At 39.7% G+C, this 23,068-nt stretch overlaps 1 protein-coding gene across 3 annotated transcripts in view; it reads right to left on the bottom strand.

Moving 5' to 3' along the window:
- Positions 1–23,068, bottom strand: part of Dse (dermatan sulfate epimerase) — a 56,097-nt gene that overhangs the window by 27,980 nt on the left and 5,049 nt on the right. For 2 of the 3 annotated variants that reach the window (XM_028782691.1, XM_028782690.1), the window contains exon 2: positions 4,098–4,566. In XM_028782691.1, coding sequence (XP_028638524.1) covers positions 4,098–4,513 — 416 coding nt within the window. In that variant the 5' untranslated portion in view covers positions 4,514–4,566. Of the gene's footprint in view, positions 1–4,097; positions 4,569–23,068 lie in introns of those variants that run through there. The other variant, XM_028782692.1, reaches the window with a different exon arrangement.

Here is a 23,068-nt window from a genome sequence, read left to right as displayed (position 1 = left end):
GCCACCATGCCTGGCATGGCTGAAATTCTTAAGTAAATCTATATATGTGAGCCATTAAATCTCTTTATTTACTAGCATTCAGTGAAATTCAGTACATGTGATGGTTAATATTGCCAGTTTGACAGGATCAATGAGATGAGCCTCGGGGCCTGTTGGGAGGGATTATCTTGATTAGTTGATGGCTGTGAGATGACCTACCCAAAAGTCGTGGTGGTACCACTCTGGACATAGGTTCTAGAATGCTTTTTGACCATGGGCACTGCCATTTTGGATGCACCACGACCATCCTCAGATAAACCACATCCTGAAATTGGGAGTTAAAACAGCTAACCCTTCCTTTCAGTTGCTGCTTGTCAGATAGTTTGCCACAGCAAGGAGAAAAGAAACTCAGCTTTAACATCACGCAAAAAAAAGTGTCATTATTACTTTCTCCCATGCTGCCTTCATAACCTCACCACTAGATTCTTGTACACATAAAGAGGGGTCCTGGAGGACAAACAGTGCAAGTTTTCAAGAAACATTGTCACTGGCAAGCTCTCTGAGTCATACAAATGGTCTTGCTCTGAGAACAATCTGAAAAACAAAAACAATAAATATCTCTCAACAAAATTATATCCTTCTTAAAAATCTATAAATAACAATTGTAAACCAATTAGGGCCAATGTCCTAGGTAAAAATAGCAGAGGCAATAATTATCACCTCCTGCCATTACTCTTTATTGAGGTCTTATTTTATGACAAGAACTTTCAGAGTAGAGTACTATGCACTGGTTAGCTCACTACTAAAGTGACTCTGTGACAGAGACAGACTACTGCTGTGCTATTATACAGCAGGATACAAAGGCTCAAACTGAGAAATTCATCTGAAGTGATACAGTCGACATAGGGGGCTGGATTCAGGATGCAGACAGAATAAGTCTTGAGTTGGCTCCTTTCCACTGCTGTTTAAGTAAGTCATGAATAAAAATCCTTAACTGTATTCCTCATGCTGAGGAACAAAAGTACCCACTGTAGGAAGACTTTTCATCCCAGGTATAGAGCAGAAAACTGCTGGGCCATTTCACCAATCTTGAATCCATGTCACTAGCACAGTATATCACATACAGTAGATGCTCAAAATGTTAGTTAAGTAAATCATTTTCAAAAAGAGTAGAAATGTTCAAGGAAATGGAAAATATATTCCGCAAATGAAGCCATTGTAGGGAGGCTTAACTCTACACTATTGATTACTGATTAATGAATACAACCAGTTCTGAAATGAATATGGGCATTCTATATCCTAAGGCAATGACAATCTTCTCAGTGTACTTTTTGTATATAATGAAGAACTGGATTAAACTGAGCAATTTAAGCAAAGGTACCGGAATATAAAAACATTTAACAATATTTTAAGTTGTATAAAATGATCATGTTCAATCTGAGGCCTAAATGAATGTTTAAGAATCTAAGTTTGAAAGTGGCTGTTTATAAGTAGTTAATATTTCTATAAGCATTCAAAAGCACAACAGAAAAGAGTCAATTATCTAAAACAAAAACATGGCGATCAAGACCCACCATCAGTTCCTAATCCCAATTTAGACTGATCATGAGAAAGCAGTCCTACTAAGTTCAGCTGAGTCTACTAAGTGACAGGTTGGCTTTTGGTCACTGGGTAACAGCACAGTTAGTTAGAAAACCTCTTTTCACCTCTAGCGATTGGTAAATCTGAACTTACAGAGATTATATGAGTGTTAACATTTTTACTTGAAATTATTTATTTTCCTTATTTATTTATTTATAATAAATAAATTATTTATTTATTTTAGAGAAGGCATTTAATCCTAGTGACAGTGGTCACTCATTAAACACACACACCCAGATATTTATACTAATTACTGGTCTTGTACAATTTTCCTAACAGTCTTATATTTGTGCTTAAAATTTTTCATAACAAAGACAGTTTTAATTTCAGTCTTTTGTGGGATGAGGCTGGCTTTTTACAGTAACTGTTTCTCTCAGATATTTCATGAGCATCATCATCATCTATCAAAATCCACTTAACTATGTAAAACAAAAGAGCAACAAAAGAATAAACACAAAGGGCTATTTTTTTCCTATCTAGTGTAATATTACATTACTGTAACATTTGATAATGTCATCTTGCTGCTCAAATATCAGGCCTATTTTCATACATAGTTTATTTTCTTTCTTGACATCAGAACTGCAATGTGATCTTATAAATGTGAGTCCAGGTCAGAAAATAAGACACACATGGCCAAGTGTGTTATGCTTAGAAAAAGCCACATGAAAGGCTCTTTTCAGCCTAAAATATCCTAAGCTTCAGAATAACTACATTATTTAACAACCATTTTACAAATTCATCTCTGATAATGCTTTAATGTCAGTTCTTCCATAATCTTTGTCCATTAAGAGATGCCATACAGTTATCATAAGGCTGCAAATTGCTACTCTTCACCTTTGTGACACTAAGATATATTTCATGTAAGATATGCTCACCATAGAATCACTACAGATATCCTTGAGCATTTAAAACCAGTCCTCTCCAAGCCTATGACAAGTGGCAACTTGCATAGTTTTAAGACTATGTTTCATACAATTTGTAAGCACTGCTAGCAACTGACCTGTAAATGTGTACTAAGCTGGAGTTTAGGAACAAAAATACATACTGAAGTCTCTGTTTAGTCCGTTCAAACCTTATCTTTTTAAAAGCAGATAGAAACATGAATTATAAACAAACTCAAGCTAAACCAAAAGGAGACAGGAAGTTTGTTCTTGAATCTTAAACTCCTGAAAGTAAACTATGACATAATGAGAATTCTTCACACAATTCACTGTAGCACTTTCTTTCCCACAAGGTTGAGCACTCTCTTGCTCATTAAATAGAATCTTCTTTTTAAATTGCCAGTCTAAAAGTAATTTACTGTAATTACTTTTATTACCTTATTGTCACAAAATGCACAGAAATGTTAACTGGCTGAAATACCTTCTAGGCTAAAACATTTTCATCAATTTGGCAGAAGGTTGTCAATAAAAACCTAAGACCAAATAATAAGAACCAGTTATGTATCAGGTAATGGTCTTCTGCTCCAAGAAAAAGCATATATCAGAGGAACCCAGCAGGTTTACAACCAAGTTGAAAAGTCTCAGTGCCTGGTGATGCTGTAACTCCTCTAACATCAGTACAGCGTGCTTTCTGCTCACATGTCCAAGGAAATGTTGGTGGAAAGAAGTCTACTGCACTGCCAATTATATAACAGCACATAGAACTGTCTGTAGGACATAACGTCTCATAAGCAACTGTCATTGATTTACGTGTTTATGCAATACACTTTATTTTAGAGTGTATCCCTTCCACTTAAACAAAATGGACCATGGACATGCATACTGTGCTATCCAGGCAGCAGCCTCCTTTATGCACTGTTTAACACATCTCCTGCTTGATTTCATCTCATAATTGTTCACCCTGCTCCTAGGAGCAACAGGCTATACCCTGTATAAACGACATCTAGGTTTGTGTACATATAGTTCATCATAGTCACACAAGGACAAAATCACTTACTGATGCATTCATCAGAGTGTGTCTCTATCATCAAGTGATTCACAGCTGTAAATGTTTGTTAAACAAGGAAGAAACTATCAGCTAATGACAGGATACTGGTAGCTCAACTCTTCAGTTGTTTCACCCTCTTTGGTTAAGCTGCCTCTCAACACGATCCTTCTAAGCAGAAACATACTAAGTTTTTTGAAAGTGTTAGACATTTATATGTTTGTTTTCTTTCTTCCTTTCTTTTTTCTTTCTTTTATCCTTTTTCTTTCTTTCCTTTTTTTTTTTTTTATAAAGACAGGAGCTCAAGTATCAAAAGGCTAGCCTCACACTCATTATGCAGCTAAAGATGACCTTGAACTTGCCACCCTCTTATCTCTCTCTCTTTTGTGCTGGATTAAGAACCTGTACCAGCACACCTGGCTTATCTGGTGGTGGGAACCAGGGCTTCATGCATGCTAGGCAATCTTTCTACTGAACCAGATCTCTAGTCCTTGAATCATTTCTTGAAGAGACAAGGTTAATACAGGAAGAAAGAAAAGACAAAAATCTACCAACTAGGCTGCGCTGCCATCCTCTCCATGTAGTCTTTGGCCATGTCTCGAGCTTCAGTGTTCTCAGGATACAGCACACAGAACATTGCCAAGGCACCCAGGTTGTTTCCATAGATCTCATTCCAGCGGGCGCTGTACTCCTTGTGATCCCAAGGAGGGAGGTACTCCAAGGGGTTAGTCAGCATGGTATGCACAGCCTCGGTGAGCCGGGCTGCGATGTGCTCATGAGAGCTGGCAGCCCTCAGCTGGAGCTCTGCCACATCTTTCCTGGAGAAGTACAACATCGGGTGGCTGTCATAGTTGGCATTAATGAAGGGAATCATGACTTCTGGGTTCTCGTCAGTGATGTAGGCTGACACGCAGCAGAGCAAACATATGAAAAACACACTGGGAGCCCCCCGTGTATGGGTCCTCATCGTGGCACCAGATCTCCAAGTCTCCAAGGCAGCCAAATCATCTTCGAACGATCCTAATGAGAAACACAGAGTCAGTCATGCCTTGTAGAAGTACCCAGTAGACAGGTATCTCACTTCCTATAAGGACTAAACATTTAAGCATGTGAATCTCTTAATATGCAACTAAAAGTTGAAGTAAGGGAGGAACTTACTAGAACCCACAAGATCTGATAGGATACATCACAAAAACAAAACTTTGGACTTACAGAGAAGTAAAAAAAATATGTCTTTCTCATAAATTATCATGCATAAAATTTGAGATTTTTATAGTATCTTAGACATTAATACATGAACCACAATAACCAAAGGCTGATGATTAACTGTCTCCTGGAAACCCGAGAAATCTGGAAACCACTATGAAAAATGGAGAAAATCCTGTTTCTTAATCCAGTCTATTTCACTGAGATGAATGACATCTTTCTTCCTTACATTTTACACTATGAACCAGGCACTGGGAACAGGACATCTGTGGGGACTTATGCTGAAAACAGTGTAAGATTAACTATCCTCTTTTTGGGAGCAGAAGGTGGACCAGAGAAGATAGAAGAATCTACCAAAAGTTCCCTGAGCTGACAGCAACTCTACATGAAGGTCAGACTCAGGGACTGCGACTAGCAAACTGTTATGCCTTCATCCAGAAAAGAAAATCTCAGTACTGAAAGACTGAATGACTAGTGAATATGCTTTCTCCTCATTTCTTGAAACCACTTTATGCTTTTTCATTTTGTATATAGGACTTTGGTATCAATCAAATTAGAAATTAGAAATATAAAGCAATCTTAAATATTATCTAGTTGTTTTTCTTTATAGCTCTTTTTCCCCTGGTGACATATTTGTTCACTAGTTAAAAGAACTACCTTCAGAGGGTAGCAAACATACCCACTCACACACATAAACCTTCAGCATTGTCTATGTCCCACATCTGGGAGAAAGCAGGCACAAAACTCCTCAGAGAAAAGTCAGGGAATTCCTAAAATTCTTATGAGGGGAAAGGTTATAGAAAGCAGACCAGAAAAAAAAAAGTTTTATGTAAATATCAAACAGTGGTTTTCAATTATTAAAGGGAAAAGTCAATGGTGAACCCAAGCAATTTTTCCAAGGAAAAAATGGCTTCCTCCCAGACAGATGAGAAAAAAATAAAAATTCAACACCAAATTCAATCCATATTTTCAAGTTGTTCTATCTCTCAAGGAGCAGAGTGTGCATCACTTGTGGCTATTCTTCATTTTCTTCTTAGATGTACTTAGACTGTAAATATATATTAGAAAATGTAATGGCAATGCTTTGTTGGCACATTTTAGGTTCAAAAACAGAATTTCTGATGAATAAAAAATTTTTAACACAATCATATTAAATCAAATAAATAAAAGAGAAATAACTCTTGGACTCTGCCAGTATTGTGTCTAGCACCCAGAGCTTCAGGGCAGCTGGCTAGATCCTTCAAGGTCAAAGACTCGGCCAAAAGAAATAGCGGTTACATAGAGCAGGGAGTGGTCTCTGGCAACCTAGAAGCAGCGGGTGTGAAAGAACACTCAGTCCCTCCAGGGGATTCCATTTACTAGTCCCAGGAGAACACACCACTAGCATTTCTTCTAAAAGCCTGTACGTGTAGGAGCCCTCAAAAGTCTAAGAGAGGATGCTGCATTGCTGCAATTAGCACAGTGGGGATTCAGGTGCCCCGGGTGAGGAAAGGGTGGCAGTTCTTTGTTAATTGGATCCACATGCACACAACTGCGGTTCTCTCAAAGGCTGGGTCTTTAACTTTGTGGTAGAGAAAGAATGGATGACTCAGGCTACTGGGGAGAGGTAAGAAGATTATGCGGAGATCAGGAGTTTTACTTCTAGGCTAAATAGTACAAGCCTATTGTATAATTCTCTAAAATGACAAAGCCTAGTGTGTTTTATTTGTTGTTCCTTCTTGTCGTCTACATACCCCACCCTCCTACCCAGCAAGTCACTGAGATTGTAGAGGCTGAGTCCCGAGAAGCTGTGGGGTGGCCACACCCTACTTGACCACATGCACTCTGTGATCCCAGCCTCCACTGGTTACTCAGGGCTTGCTTGCATACACCTCAGCAGAAAAGGAGGCTCCAGAAACAAAACACAATCAAGACTCTGGATACTTTCTCCTTCTGCCAACTGTTCTAGAAAGCTCCTCAGTTACTCAGGGCACGCATGTAAGAGCAGAAAGATGGGGGATTTACCACACTTTAAAACTTGTTGGAAAAAACCGCTCAGGCCAGTACAGAATCCACAGACATTCTGCAGACCACTCATCAGCAGAGATGGCCTAAGGAGCAAAGGGCTTGGCATTTGCCAGCCACAAATTACATGTTGCCTTCCTAATGTCTCACTTAATGTGCTGGGTTCCCATCACCCTCCCAGCTAGCCAGACCTTCCTTTACCTACTCACCCTTTCTCCTGGGCCTGGAACAAATGAACACGTTAGCTGGTTCCACTGTCTACACTTAGTTTCCCAGGAACCTGGAGAATTTTCTGCACGCGTGGAGCTACACACTGAATGTGGTGCCTGAATGCTAACAGACACTACTCAGAACTAAATGCCAGCTTGAGAGTTGGTAAAGTCTCACCACTAAAATGAGCAAGAAAAAGATCCTGTTCTTCTTTATATGAAGCCAAGACAAGTTTAAAACTTTCCAGAAAAAGAAATAGTCTCTGCCAGGAAAGTAATAGGAGAAAACACCCAGAAGGTCTAGAAACTTCAGTAACCTAAATGTGATGTTTTAAAATGAAACAAAACTGAAATCTACCTTAAGCTTGCTCTCACCTAGAGACACCTGGTCTCCATTTATCAATTGTAAATGTCTAACAAATTCTACCAAACAGAATCCCATTTCCAGTCTTTGGATTTTTCCATCAGCTGTTCACCCTGTGTGCACACTTTAAAATTAAAAGAAAGGAGCATTTTTCAAGATAATTTAAAGTAGGGATGGGGTAGACCAATTTCATGTACTGATTTCAGTACACATGAAAAGTTGTAACTACCTCAGCACACCTGGGATATATATTCAAGTCTCAAACACACACACACACACGCACACACACACACACACATGCACACAACAGGAATAGAGAGGATGTTGACTGTGGTTTCTGATAATTGTGGTACCTTAATGAACAGTTTAGGAGGCGCTAAGAATGCTTGGTAAGACAATGTCTATGACAAAGGCTAGAGGGTTTAGCAACTCCTCTCTCCCTCTCCCTCCCCTCCACCACTTCTCTCCCTCAGTCCTTCCCTCTATCTCTCTATCTTCCTCCTCTACCCTACTCATTTTCCAAAGTACCAAGCCTTGGAGAAACAAATCTGAACTTTGAGATATCCACAGATGACCTCGCAAGCAACGCCCACCCTAGTTCACTGTGGGAGAAAGGCAGAGCTCTGCCACTCATCAGAATCTCTGGTCTAGTTCAAGAACAAAGTATTTTCATTTGGCACAATGACTAGACTCAATTAGCAACTCACTCTTTTAATACACAGCTTACGCAGAATTCAATCCCTGGGGTGTTTCTGAAGGACTCTATGAGCCTCATTTTTCCTGATTTTTGTTCCTCTTCTCCATGGGGCACACCAACTTGCGGGATTCAGCTTTCTTTTGCATTCCTTTGTTCCCACACCACATAGCCCTAAAACATTTGTATGATTTTACTTCATTGGTGGAGACAGTGTAGTGACTTAAGAATCACTGTTGCTACAAGATACTTCAGATAACGCCGTGATGCCAGCTGCAACCCAAGTTCAGTTTTAGTCTCAAGCCAAGCCAGTTATAATTATCTTAAGTAGATCTTCACAATGCCACACAGTCCAAAATTATTCTGCTTAATTCTGGTGCCAATAATTCACCGCAGCTGTTAGGACTTCTAATACAGAAACTGGCCCTGGGATCTAAATGCCTTTCACATAGCTGGTCGTTAACATTACAGTAACAATGAGGCAAAGAAGTATTGTTTGCATCGAGACTGAATACATTCCAGAAGCAGAACTAGAAATCAAATCCTAAACGAAGGTTTGTTTTTTTTCTTTAACCAAACAGATTTTTCAAAAGCATTCAAAATTGGAAGTTTCACTTTTGCTAGCTTTATATAAAACACAAGAGGAGCACTAAGCCTGTGCCCAGCCTGGGGCTATATACAGAATGAAGCACATGATACCACAAAAGTCCTTTTAACTCCTCATGCTTTGGGGAATGCACAGTATAGCAGACAGATGGGAAATAAATGGCTCTGAAGAAACTAAAACGTGTCCCAAATGAAGATGGATTAGAAACGCTCTTAGGTGCCAAATCTTAGGAACACGACGTGATGATTAACTGTGTGGACCAGGGACTTGTGTAGACAGCGGTGTGAATGCCAGCTGTGTGATGCTGGTTTCAATACTCTCACTCTCAAAGCCTCCATTTTCTTTTTCTTTTTTTTTTTCCATTTTCTCCTTTACAAGATGGTACCTATTTCATAGGGTAATTAACTGCGGGCGATAAACTTAATCTAGATACCTTGCCCGGAGGTATCTCGCTTAGAGTTCCCTAAGTATTTATTTTTACTGAGAGAAGAAAGGTTTCACTCATTTAAGACTATATTAACATATCATCAGAGAACAGGAAAGAAACTGCACCTGCATAATTCACTGGCAAAAACTGAGAATCATAGTTGTTAACTGGCATGTACAAGGTCATCAAGCTTACCCGACACTTAACTGAAATGGTGCCCAATGCTCTGGAGTCCTCCAGGAATCATTCACGGTTGGCACATCTCTCATGGGGAAGAAAAGCATTTGACTCTTGAAATGTTTCAAGCACTTTTGCCTCTCAGCAAAGAATATCATAATATAATATAACATAATCTAATAGATTCTAACCAGAGTTTGCTTGCTTCCCAAGACAAGTAAATCTTGGTGTATATGAGGTAAATGACTTTTATTCTTTCAAAAGACAGGCTCAGTGATACAACAGTAACTGGGAAATACAGTATGGCTGGGAACTATTTTCCAGTAATACATTTTTATTATGGAAGAAGGGGTACATGAATGTTGTGGTGGCATTTGCTCTCACCACCAACAGCCAATGATGCCACTCAGTGAAGGAGGATGGAGTCTTAACTCACAGTTGTAGGAAATGAGATATTACCTAATGTCTTATTAAGGCCCACATATGTATTTAAGTAAATGAATATGATGACTTTCCAGACTCTATCTAGCAGATTGGGAAATGTTTCTTGCTTCAAGGAAATGGACTGGACATGAAATGACAAGATACTCTCCGGGCAATTAAAGGATTAAACAGAACAAAAACAGCAAGAAGGGCCAAGGGTTTGGGCCATCTTGAACGGTCAAAATCTGTATCTTTAATGCACTTGGCAGGAGGCTACACTGCTACCATCTCGCACAGACACCTTCCTGATCACCATGTATGATTTTTAAAACTAAAATGAGTAATATGTACATTCCCTCACAGCATACATTGTCCAGGGCAGCTGTGCTGCTCTGGTTTGCCCAAATAAATAGGCAGGCCCATGAACTAGTTCTCGACTGGAACATCTCAGGGCCTCCCACCCTGGTCTGTCGATTTCTACAGGAGGTAGAAATTAGCCAGACAATCGGCAGGAGGGCTTGTCTGTTACAGCCTCATCTCTGGAAACTGTGAGTACTGAGGAGTTCAGGGCTCACCCCCTGCCTTACTCACTTTACATCTCTTCCAAGTTCCCTCTCTTGATGCTTCTCAAATAAGCATCTAGACCAACAATGAAAGGCTAGATAGAGAACCCTAACACACACCAAGCAGGAAGCCCATTCTCCTACCTTCCATTTTGGTCATGACCCTTGAAGAAACCTCTTTCCACATGTCTGGGAGATATCTTGCTGTGATTTCCTGTGGTATTCCTTTACGCTTATTTTAATTAAAGGAATGTACACACTTTTAGAGATCTCATTACTTTTTTTTAACTTCAGTTTTAGTAAATGAATGATTAAAATAATTTCTGAAAAACAAATCCTCATCATCAAATAAAACCTTAACTATCCAGCAAATTTTTGTAGTGAAATAAACGTTCCCTTCCTCTTAACTATGTCAAATCCTAAGAAAACGTGGTTTGGGTACTATATAATCATCCCTGCAATTATACCCCGCAATGCGTGAAGTCCACAGAGTCAGACAGAAAAACTTCAAAACTGCAAGCTCTTGGTCAAACTGAAAGCTCTTTTCACTGAGAAGATTTACTATTTCCTTATCTAAGGGTAAAATAAAATATACCTTCCCCCAAAAGCCACTCTCGCACAAAAGTCCACAATATGAAATGACAACACTGGAACCCTCTAGAATTGTCACATGCTACTGAAAGAATAATTATAGCCCTGTATCCACACAGCAAAACCACACAGACGGTAACGGTGATGTGTGACATCGTTTTAAGAGCAGCCTTTTGCAATCAAAAAGCATTCCTATCCCTGCCTCCTGACTGGTTCTCATGGAGGCACCACATGGTTTCATAATATAACTTGAATTCACTTCTTTCTATCAACTTTCTTATGTGAGACTAGGAATTCTTCTAAATGATGTTTACAGATTTTTCAAATGTAAATTGGAAAGTTCCTGCACCCATTTATTTGCCCAGAGTAGGTGATTCTCTAACCACGAAGCTGTATACGATTTAGTTGTTGAAGGCAGGTTGGTACATATGACTGTAAAGCTAAGAACCCTTAAGATCCAGAGGAGCTGGGAAGATAATTCAGTGAGTAGGGGTGTTTTGTTTCGTTTTTTCTGCACACATGAAGTAAGTTTGAATCTGCAGAACTACTACTGGTGCTGTGTGCCTGTAGCCCCAGCACTTACAGGATGGAGACAGGGAGATCCAAACCAGAGACTTGAGAGACTGTCTCAACAAGCAAGCAAGCAAGCAAACAAACAAATGAATAAATAATAAGATGGAGAAACAAAAACCCCCAAAGGAAACCCTACATATGCACACACATATCCGTGTTCTCCCACACATACATAAATACATAGCCATTAATTAACTAATAATTACTAATTAAATAAAATTAAAGACTAAGCCTTTGAAAGAGTGGTTATCACTTATAATGTGGAAAGCAAGCAAAATCTGTATCATTTTGTGATGTTGAAGAGACCAAGGCTAAGGTGGGAGGACACAGCGAGTCATGACACAGCAGGGGCACTGAATTTTGCTTACAAAAAGGATGAAAGTGAAGTGTAAGGACTATACAATTTTGAAACAAGTCAAGAAATACCAGGGTAAATTCTAGTTTATTTACCATCTAACATGATCTTCTGACTGGTGTATTTTACAATTTTAACTGACTTTCTTAGTGATTTTGCAACAGAAGATACAAAATATTTTCATAATTTTAGCTATGAGATTACATACAAAGTAAGTTGAAAATGTTATATTAAAGTGTATGCTTATATCCTGAATCTTTAAAAAGTAACAATTGATGAATATTATATATTTCAACACATTTTTTCCCAGAACTTAGATTATCAACTCCCTTTTCATGATGGGAATAGAAATCAGTTTATTCCGCTTTGTACCAAGGAGGTACTAAATTCAGAACTGTAAGTTAGGCATTGAGTGCACCAGGGAACAAGAAAACTCTACCTATTTTAAGAGTTAATCTTCTCTCTTGCTTAGATTTTTAATAACTACAGAAAAGCACCCCTGGGTGTATCTACAAGGTGTTTCAAAAGGTGTAAGTGAGGAAGTACAAAACCTGAACATCCATAGCATCTTCCATGGGTCCTACATTGAATAAAAAGGGAGAAAGAAGAAAGAGAGAAGAGCACCACTATGCATCTCTCTCTGCTCCCCAAATGTGTACCCAGTGTGATGAGCTAGCTCAATCTAGCATGGAAGCCAGAGGTATTCTCTGGCCATCATGTCTTTCCTCTCATGGTACACTGACTGTATCTTCAGACCAGGAGCCAAAATAAACCCTTCTTTCCTTAAACAGTTTTTGTCAGACTCTTTGTCACAGCAATTAGAAAACTAATTAATACACCCTAGCCCAAAGAACTATAGAACAAAAAGCAAAGAAAGCAGCATTTTTGGGGGGTTGTTATCTGCAGTATTTTCATTACTGTCTGGCAGTCAGGACAAATTAGGCATTCTCCCTTAATCCAAAGCAACTTGTTTAACCCATTGTTCCTAGCCACAGAAGAAAAATTATAATCTATTTTTCAAAGTGCTGTAAATGGTAACCAAAGACTTTGTAGAAGAGTTCAAAGGACCAGTCTGCTCTGGATTTGTCAGCCATAGCTGCATCCATGTACAATCTAGTGACACTGAGGACTGAAAATAAAGGGCAGAAAAGACAATTGTGAAGCCAGGGGTGAAATTTTAATCTTATGGTTTCAAATGCCAGTTTAATTAAGCCTTGAGATGCTCAAGAAAACTATAGTAAAAACTTCCTCCCTCCCACAGGTTCAAGAGGGCAGAAGACGCTGTGAGAGTCCTAATTAGGGCTAACATGGTTTGTTTCAGATAAACCATCTAGACTTACTCCACTTAAAATGCACTAAAAATGCCATCTTGACTCCTAAACTTATTGGCAAATTAAATGAACTAATATCTATAAAACGCCTATTTTATGGTAGTGTTTTAACATAAGCAAGTTCTATGCTATCTCAGAATACAAGAGTGGCCAGGGGTCCAAGTTGGCTTCTGGGTTTAAATCCTAACATCACCACACCCTTTGCTATGCTCCTGTTTAAATTAATAGCATCTTATCCACGAGATTTCTGTGTAGCTTTAACTGGCTGATATGTTTGAGGCAGTGAAAGGATGTGGAGGAGCTGGGCATGGTGGTAGGACACACCTTTCACCGCAGCACCTGAGAGAGAGGGAGGCAGATCCCAGTGAGTTAGAGGCCAGCATGGTCTAAAAATGGAGTTCCAGGATAGCCAGGAATATACAGAGAAACCTAGTCTTGGAGAACAAAACAAAGCAAAAACAACCAAAAAAGGATGTTCAGTTTTCAGAAAGTGCTTAGTGCCAGCCACCATTATCATTCTCTAGGAGAATATCCCAGTCAGCTGAACTGGAGGAAGTGTACCATGACCCCAGGAGGAAGTGAGCACTCACAAAACTCTGAGAACTTTACTCCCAAAATAGGTACAGTGCACTGATTATTAAAAACCATCAATTTCTTCAAGGACCTAAAAACCAAATATTTTGACAAACACAAAATATTTGATGGGAAGACAGTTCTTCCTGTTCAGCTGCACACTGACAACATTGGGGCTACATATTTTACTAATTAAATATATCCAAGGAAAAAAGAGCTTATAGAAAAAGATTGATGAAATGTATGTGCCTACACAGAAGACCAAACAAGGAAACAGCATCCCCTGTCACAAATACAGGCAGGAGAATCTCTGTGAGTTTGAGGCAGCCTGGTCTACGTAATACCAGCAAAGGCTGTAGAAAGAGAACTTGTCTCAGAAGTGTGTGTGTGTGTGTGTGTGTGTGTAACAGGTTCTTTAGAGATGTGACATTTAATGAAAATACATTTTCTACTTCCTGTCAATGAGAACATACATTAAGTAAAACTAAGTTTATCTTTCATTCAAAACAAACTCATTTACCTCACTTTCTTAGTCTGGTTCTCTGAAAGTATCCTCAATTAATTTCTTTCTTGGGCCTTGTACATCAGGTTTTACATCCAACTTTGTTGTGCTTTGCCAAGACGGACTCTGTTCTAGGACTAATCATCAACTTCCAGACTCGAGTCCCGTCTCCTGACCTCCCTCTTCCCCAAATCCAGCCAATGCCACACATATTTTACAAGTTAGTTCTCTCTTCTTCTAGAACAGAATTTCCAAAATTCTATGGATGAGTCATAACCTCATCTATTGCAGATTTTCCTGGGAAACGCTGTGAAACAAATCTAACCTTACGTAAGCTGTGGTTCACTCACTTATGAATTTTGCTACATATGTCTTGAAATGATGTAAAATTGGGGTACACGTGTCTGCATCTCTTCTGCGATCTGCCAATTTATCCTCTGACCAAAAATAATAAATAAAAAAAATAGCCTATCATACTGTTCAGGAAAGGGTTAAATCCCCAAGCTCTAACTGCTCAAACCTCATACAATCTGGAAGCCAGACTTCAGGCCTGACCTGTGAGCAGCCCATGGGAGGCAGCTCTGTGATCCCTGATTACTCTCCCCGATAAGGTTTATTTTTGTATAAGTTTAGTGGTCAAATGATACTAGTTTGATCTGTGCTGCAAGGGTGAGTGGGGTAAGGGATGAAGTCTGAGTCACTGAGTTCAGCATACAAGTGTTGCATGCACAGCTGACTTGACTCTAGTAAGAACACACCCCTCTCCAGCTAGCAACACTGCACATTGTCCTCCAGTGGAGGGAACACCTGGAAGCTTGTCCCTGGCTTCTCGGGGAACTTGCTTTGTATGCCTTCTCCCTCTGCTCAATCACCTCTGCTTATATATTAAACAAAACTATGATTAGAAAAAATTTCATTGACCTTCTAATGAGTCACTGCATTGAATGGTGCTATAGGGACCTCCAAATTCATATCATGATCTTTTCGATCCCTTAGGTAGAATTATTTACACTAAAGTTCTGAGTAGCTTTCGTGATGTATAATATCACATGTATGGTGTGACAATACTTTTGTCACTAGTCTGTAAAGCTTATTATTATTTATTTATTGGGAGAGCAGCACATACTGCAGTGTGACTATGGAAACCAGAGGGTAACCTAAGGAAGCTGCTTCTCTCCTCCCAGCACGTAGGTCCCTGATGCAACTTTACCCTTTAAGTCATCCCAAGCAGGCCTCCATTTCTTTTCCAGCCGTCAAATAGTCATCAATAATAAATCTGCCTCTTTTGCTGCCTTTCTCTATTTGTGAATAATTTTACATGTACTTGATCTTCATTTTCAGTTTTGTCTCCCAGATTTCAGTTTCTTTAATCTCAAAAATCCCTGGGCTCTTTGCAAACACCCTCCTGTGAATCATCATAATCAAACTTCAAATACCACAGAGGAGATGTGTGAAACAATGGTACATATCCACACAATTAAGCCTTCTCAGTCAGGTATGCCCCGCCTCACCCACCCCCAGCTGCTATTCCAACCAATCCTGCTGGGAATTTAGGCCAAAGTCCCTTTCTCTCAGTTCATACCTTCTTTTGTGGAACTAAACTGTCAGCAAATTCTGTTGGCTCTTTCTTCAAGTCCACCCATTTCCACCTCTGCTGTAATAACTCAGCCCATACCATGCTTTACCTGCAATAGCTTTAAAAAGTCATACATACATAATATCACATACATGTGATATTATACATCATGAAAGCTACTCAGAATTTTAGTGTAAATTATTCTACCTAAGGGATCGAAAAGAACATGATATGAATTTGGAGGTCCCTATAGCACCATTCAATGCAGTGACTCATTAGAAGGTCAATGAAATTCTTAGGCTTAATTCTTCCCTCTCATGTAAGCCTTACAGTGGTCCTGGTCAGTCACAATGTGGAGTAACCACTGCACTATTTGAGACCTCCCAGGGCATCTTCACAGGTTGTTAGAGCATTATGGTGGCGCTGGGGGAAATACAGTAGAGTCAGTAAGGAGGCCAGCACGGCTGGAACTGACTGAGACATGCTTAACACTTAGGAAAGAGCAACAATTTACTAAATGGATAAATTTAATTGCTGTGTCAAGATATCAGCCTTTAAATACTCAGGTTATATATTTATATAACTCTACAGCTATTTAAATAGAACTCTGGAGAAGCAATAAAAATCTTTGAGTATGAAAACAAACCATTTATGTGTAAATAGTACTGCAATCCTGGAATCTCCAGGGCTACTCAAGGTGATCACCAGGGTTTCCTAGAACTACAGTCATACACTGTGTCTTCCTAATCATCCCACTTAGTCTATCCCAGGCTGCCTGTGGCTGGCTTACCCTCATGCCTTTCCACACCATCAATAATGAGCCTGGTGTGCCTAGGATCAAGTTCACTTCCATAATGCGCCTGTCTCCCAGCATCCTACACAGAGTTTTCATGAGTCTCCTCAGGTCTTTTTAAAACCCACTAAGACACCTGGCCCATTACATAGGTCTAACACAGCCCATTGCCTTTCAATGGACTCCCTGCTGAATGATTTTGGCATGCTTACTCTTATTTCCATTATTCTATTTAGAAATTTAAAGTCGGTCCCTTTAATCCTATTTCCAGTGATAATTACCAGGATTTAATGGTTTGGTATAGAGGCATTATTAGCATCACTATTTTTAAAGTTTAATTTCAAGAAGGCCTAGCTTTTCCATCTAGAGAATCCATCCTCTATACCATTTTCATTACTTTGCCCTTAGTTTGTGCTAAGAAAGTTATGGTGATACTTATAGCCATATTTCTATCAGGAAACACGTTCTGAGACACAAAGAAATGTAGAAGAGGGGAGGATGAATCACCTGGACGTCCAGGACAAAAAAGTACTCCCATAGGTGTTCCAACTCAGTTATCTGTGTATAAGGCAGTGATAGACAGGTTCATGCCACAGGGCTGAGATGTGTGGTAATGAACAAGGTTCCCAGTAAGGATTTCACAATAGAGACCTAAGACTCTAGCCTCATCAGCCTCAAATAGAAAGACATTATCAAGCATGCTACACTGAAAAGAAGAAAGGCACAAGAAAGATGTTATCAAGCATGCTACACTGAAAAGAAGAAAGGTACGAGATCCTTTCAGGAAACAGGAAGCATACCTAAACCTCAAGACGCAATGTGGTGAGGCTGTCTGTGGCTATGTGGAGAATGGTACAGGTTCAGGCAAGCAGAAGACAGACTGGTACTCTGTGAGGGAAGGAAAGATACACGGAGGAAGTGGTTTCTGAAGTAGGCCTTAAAAGGTGTTAAGTAAGAATGCATACAGATTTAACTGTTTCTTGTAAACATTTATGACTAATTATGTACATATTGAGTATTGTAACGTCTGTAATTCTCTCTCCTCCTCACATTGTCCTCTGTGGATTCCAACAGAAGGTGAGGTAAATCTCACCTATCCAGGGACAGGCTGGTGGGAGTTAGGGGTTTAGTCATCTCTCTCTCCTACAGTGTCAAGGCCCTTCAAAATTATGTGTGCCAGTGCTTAAAAAATGGCTCAAAGGACTCATCGCACAAGTTTGAGGACCTGAGTTTGTGTCACATAAACAGCCAGCCATGTAGTATGCATCTACATTGCTAGTGTTCCTGTGGCAAGATGGGAGTTGGAGACAGGAGAATCCCAAGCATCCACCGTAGCAAACAGCAAAGAAGAGACATGGCTTCAGACAAAGTATAAGGGAAGGACCCACACATGAAGCTGTCCTCCAGCCTCCATATGCACACTATGGAGCACACATGTATGTATACACACACCCAAACACACACACACACACACACACACACACACACACACACTGAAAAGCATTATGAAGGGAGGGGCACAGAGAACAAGACATACAAGGAGATAATAAGGAGTAACTCAGCCATTCCATTTCTGCTCCCTCCTGTTCCTGCCCCTTTGCTCCTTGGCCTATTTGCTTGCAGTGCTGACCTACCCACTCCCTTTATTGCAAAAAGCCCTGTGGGCCCGCTTCCTCATCTCTTTCCAGCTGCTATCTGTCTCGCCTGTCATCTTCTCAAGTCTCTTCCTTCCTGTAGTCCTGGTGTTCAGTTCAGAGTTTAGCTGATCTCATTAGGCCTCAGAGTCATTATCCGCCAAGCATATTTTAAATTCCTCAAGGCCAAAGTCCATATCATATCTCTTTTGCATACTTCCTCTGTTCCTGCCACCCAGACATCTTCTCAAACACAAAAGTGCCTGGTAAATACTTGCCAGGCACTAAGACCTTCCAATGTTCCTATCATGCAGGTCTAGTGTCCCTTCATGTAATTCTCTAAGTTTAAAAGTGCATTGGACAAAGTTAGACATCAAAGTGTTCTTTCCCAAACAACAGATCCACCACTTCTAAAACTTGCAGTCACTGAACCAGCAGCGCTGAGTGGCTTTACCAATTAGGGGAAAAAAGGAATTGTAGGCGCACGAACATATATCTATGTTATAACCCCCTTCCAGCGCTACTGGCCCAGCTGCGCTCCAGGCTTAGCATTCCAGGGCAATTCAGTAACTTAAATCTTCACTGCCATATACACTTTCCCAACAAAGATATTGGAAGAGGCCCAATAACCTCAAACTTCAAAGATGACATTTTTCATGTTGAAGTGAAATTTTATTTTATATCTCCTACTCGGCTACTTTTCATTAAAGTCTATAGAATAATTCTATGCAGATCACATTAAATCCACAAACTTTCATGATGAAAAGCCTTAGGATTTAAACATAACACACGGATCAGATTGTGGCCTCAATAATAATAATAACTTCTTTGGATGGGAGAGGCAGATCTTGAAATTTCAAATGAGAGCATTAGAAAGAATAACTGGGCAGTTGAATACAATCAACGGGTCAGTCCTTGGTGGTTCTGGAGTCTTCTGGGAACAGGCTGTACGTGCTGGAGGACATGAGGCAAACAGAGAAAGATTAAAAAGAAATAAAAGAAGAGAGACCAAAAGAAGGCACTCTGAACTGAGGTAACTGGAAGCAGCCTTCGGTGACTCCAAGAACAAATTTTCTTTGAAAAGACAAACTGTGGTAAGCACAGGTAGGGCCTAACACTAAGTGAAAATACTTAAGGCAACTGTGCAAGACACTGACCTTATTTAGCCCATGGCATCCCCAAAACTTGCTCATCTCAGCTGGCTGCATATTTTCCACTTCTTGTAGGAAAAAAAAAAGATCAGCACTTCCCATATAATTACATTTTAACTAAAGTAACACCTGGAAGCTATGGAATCAGTGTTTTTGAAATTATCTTTTTAAACAACATGAAACAAAGTTCACAAGGTTTCTAAACACTAGTATTATTGGGTTTTTGTTTGTTCTTAACCATCAGGATTCTCATAAAAACCTTTCTATGGAAGCTGGAGAGATGGCTTAGAGATTAAGAACACTGACTGCTTTTCCAGAGGCCCTGGCACCAATTCCCAGAACCACATGGCAGCTCACAATCATCTGTAGCTCCAATTCTGGGGGATCTAGCACCCTCTTCTGGTTATCCTTCCTATGTGACATTTCCAGAAGCTCTTTAAGCATTGACAACCTCCCTATTATGACCACAGGAATGGTGAAAGCATGTCCATCAGACCTTCCCTCACTGCTGCCAATCCGAGTCTACTACAGAAATGGTACACGTAAACCTGGCATGGTGGCATGTGCCTATGAACATAGCACTTGAGAGCTGGGGTGAAGTGTCAGAAGTTCAAGGCCATTCTCTACCTTATAGCAAGTTCCAAGCCACCTTGGGCTACATGGGATATTACCTATTAAAACACAACAACCATCAAAGACAAAACCCACACATAGAAATAGAGTAGAGAAAAGTATAAGGCATACATGAAAGTTCAATGGAACAGTACAGCTTGGTTCTAAGACTTTTAAAAACAACTAGGTGGGGGGAGGGAGGAATACAAGTAAGAGAGCTGATAAGATAGCTGGGTATAATATTAACAATGGATAAGTTAGACAATGTGACTGTGGCAGTAACTATGTATCTACCAAGTCAGTGTTTGTTAATAAAATGTTACTTTAAGTCTTTTAAATATGAAAGAAATAGCCTCATTGAAGAAGAAAATTCCTACCTGAATGAAGGTTCTAGAAACTTTATATAATCTGGATTACTTTAACCGGCCAATTGCTACTAGATCTAGTAAAAGTGTTAAAGAAAATCTGTAGCAGGAACGATCATTTAAAATAATAAAACTGACCTTTTTTATATTCATCTAAATAAATCATTATTTTCTTTAATTTTCATGTTTTCAGATGAACTGAAGTCACACCTCAGACAACCACACTTCCTATCTTTTCAGGATGTAAACCTTCCCAAATAACTCAAAACCCTACAGTCTTGCAGTGGTCAGCAGAAACCACTTTAGATAGCCTCAAGTGTGTTTCCCATTTTCTTTCCTAGGGGAAGATGAAAAAAACAACTGTTCAGTTTTCCTACTTTTTCCTCCCCGTCTGGCTCATCCCATCCCTTGAGAACCACAGCAAGTTGTTCCAAAAGCCATCTGGCCCCTGCATGACTGTCCCTGGGGCTGGAAAAGGGAGCCTGATTAACAATTCCTTGGAATGATGTCACTAAACTGCTAAAAGAAAGAGTCTTCCAAGAATTTGTGGAACTCTAGAAATCTACTGCTGGACAGATATATTCAAACAATAAAAACACCAGAGCTTCAAAAACAGTTTACAGTCAGCACTGTGAGGAGGGCCAGTACCTACATGGGCTCCTGGTTTTACTCCAGTTCTGTGTATTGGACTGAACCTTGGCACAGAATATTTTTGACCTACATCAGTGACTTATTTTCTTGGGCTTCTTGTCACTGGCAACCTCTGGATATAAGTGACTTTAGAAATGCAGTATCCCTTTTCATACTCCACTCCAGAAGAGAGCTCAGGAAAACAAATTCTACTCAGTTATTCCACAAAGGAGCAATCTATATTGTATTAAAAACATAATCTGAAAATTGCCATGTTTTCCTCAAGACTTATACAACCAGCACTAACACAGGAGTTGTCAGCAAACACCCTGGTCTTCTAATACCCACCTGACAGCAACAGGACCATCACTTGCTACTTCATCAGGGAAATATTATAGCCATGCAAACTGTGAGCACACTTCCTTCACAAACTATTTTTAGGGTTTATAAAATGCTGGTTCAGCTTTCCTACAGAGTATCTTCCACATGTTCTATGTCTTCTACATGTCTACTGCTTAGTAGCTTTTGCTACTATTGTTCTTGCACATGAAGGAAAAAAATGTAAGCACCTGATTTGATCAACAAGTACAACTTTACATGTGTGTATGATGTGAAAATGTCTCAAGCAGAAAGATTTCAAATCATAGCTGTTTAAATCGACCAGAGCGTATTCAATTTTTTGTGTGTCTGTTTGGTTTTTCAACATGGTTTCTCTATTGAAGCCTTGGCTGTCTTGGAAGATGCACCATAGACCAGGCTGGCCTCGAACTTATAGAGATCAACCTGCCTCTGCCTCCCATGTGCTAGGATTAAGGGAGTGTGCCACCATTACCTGGCTCAACTTTTTTTTTAAAGTCTTTTATCGTTTATGTTTAGTCTTGATTTTTAAGAGAGGTTGTGCTATGTAATTCTGTCTGACTTTGTGCTTTCTATACATCCAGGCCTGGAACTCAAAACAATCCTTCTGCATTAGCATCCACACCATGCCACAAGGTTTCAATTTTTGCTAAAATAGTGTGAATGCTAGTTAAGTAAAATATTGAGTATTTTAATATATTTAGTATATTTCACAATGACTGAAGAGAATAATCACTATTAATTCTACAAATAAGATCCAAAAGGTTTTGTTTTGGCATGCAGACATAGACATTCAGTGACAAACTCTTTCTGACCCTGTCTGGGACAAAGTTGATAGATGCAAATTGCCCACAGTGGATGTGTCATCTGTGTAATTGAAGCTAACAAGAGGCTAGGGAGAGAGCTCAGTCCACACAAATGTCCACACAAACATTAGGGTCTGAGTTCAGATTTCCCAGCACCCATGTAACAGGCAGTAACATGTATTTTGGGCACATTTTTATAGCAAGATTTTCACTTACCTAATAATTACTCAACTATCAAATATTTCAATTATAAAATGCCAAAGTAAATAACGCTTCTCATCAGAATGTATAAATATTACTGACCATAGAAATTCTGCTCTTTTAAAAACAGTTTAACATTCCTACAAGATCATTTTTCTAGATGACCCAAAGTAAACATCTACTGTGAAACACACAGTAGAAAACCCTAGGATAATCTAAAATTCAGTGTTATTCTTGAGTTAAGAACTTAACAAATGACTCCATTTAAGAAGTAAACAGATGGCCTCACCATCTTTTCTTCTCTTTCCAAACTAAAACCATCCTCTTTCTTCTCTGACCCTAACAGGCTCAGAGAATCAGTGTCCTCTGGCAGGTTTACACTTCTGTGGGCATCTGAAAAAGAATCCGGGTGTCCAGCCCTCAACAGGCTGTCTGCATGGGGCAGTTTAGCAACACTACCAATATCGAATCAAGGTGGGTTAAAGCACAAAGCTAGTTCACAAGGACTGAGCAAGCAGCCTGGGGCTCTGCAGGCACCAGAAGAGGCCTTGTCATGAGACCCTTACCAAGCAGAGATGGAGTGGGGAGGTTGGGGGGGGGAGAGAAGAAGAGGGCTTGAGGACAAAAGGGAATCTGTAAATAGTTGCAGAAGCCTGAGAAGCACGAGCATTCTGACAGTTCATGGGCAGTAGCCACACAATATAATAAAGCAGATCGACAGAAAAATGAAACACGAGCTGTAGCAATGTGAATGTGGAGTTACACAGTAGCATTATGTGGAGTTACACAGTAGCATTA

Source organism: Grammomys surdaster, unplaced genomic scaffold (genome assembly GCF_004785775.1).
Source record: "Grammomys surdaster isolate TR1022 unplaced genomic scaffold, NIH_TR_1.0 842, whole genome shotgun sequence".
NCBI lineage: Eukaryota > Metazoa > Chordata > Mammalia > Rodentia > Muridae > Grammomys > Grammomys surdaster.
This window is presented reverse-complemented; position numbering and strand designations above follow the sequence as displayed.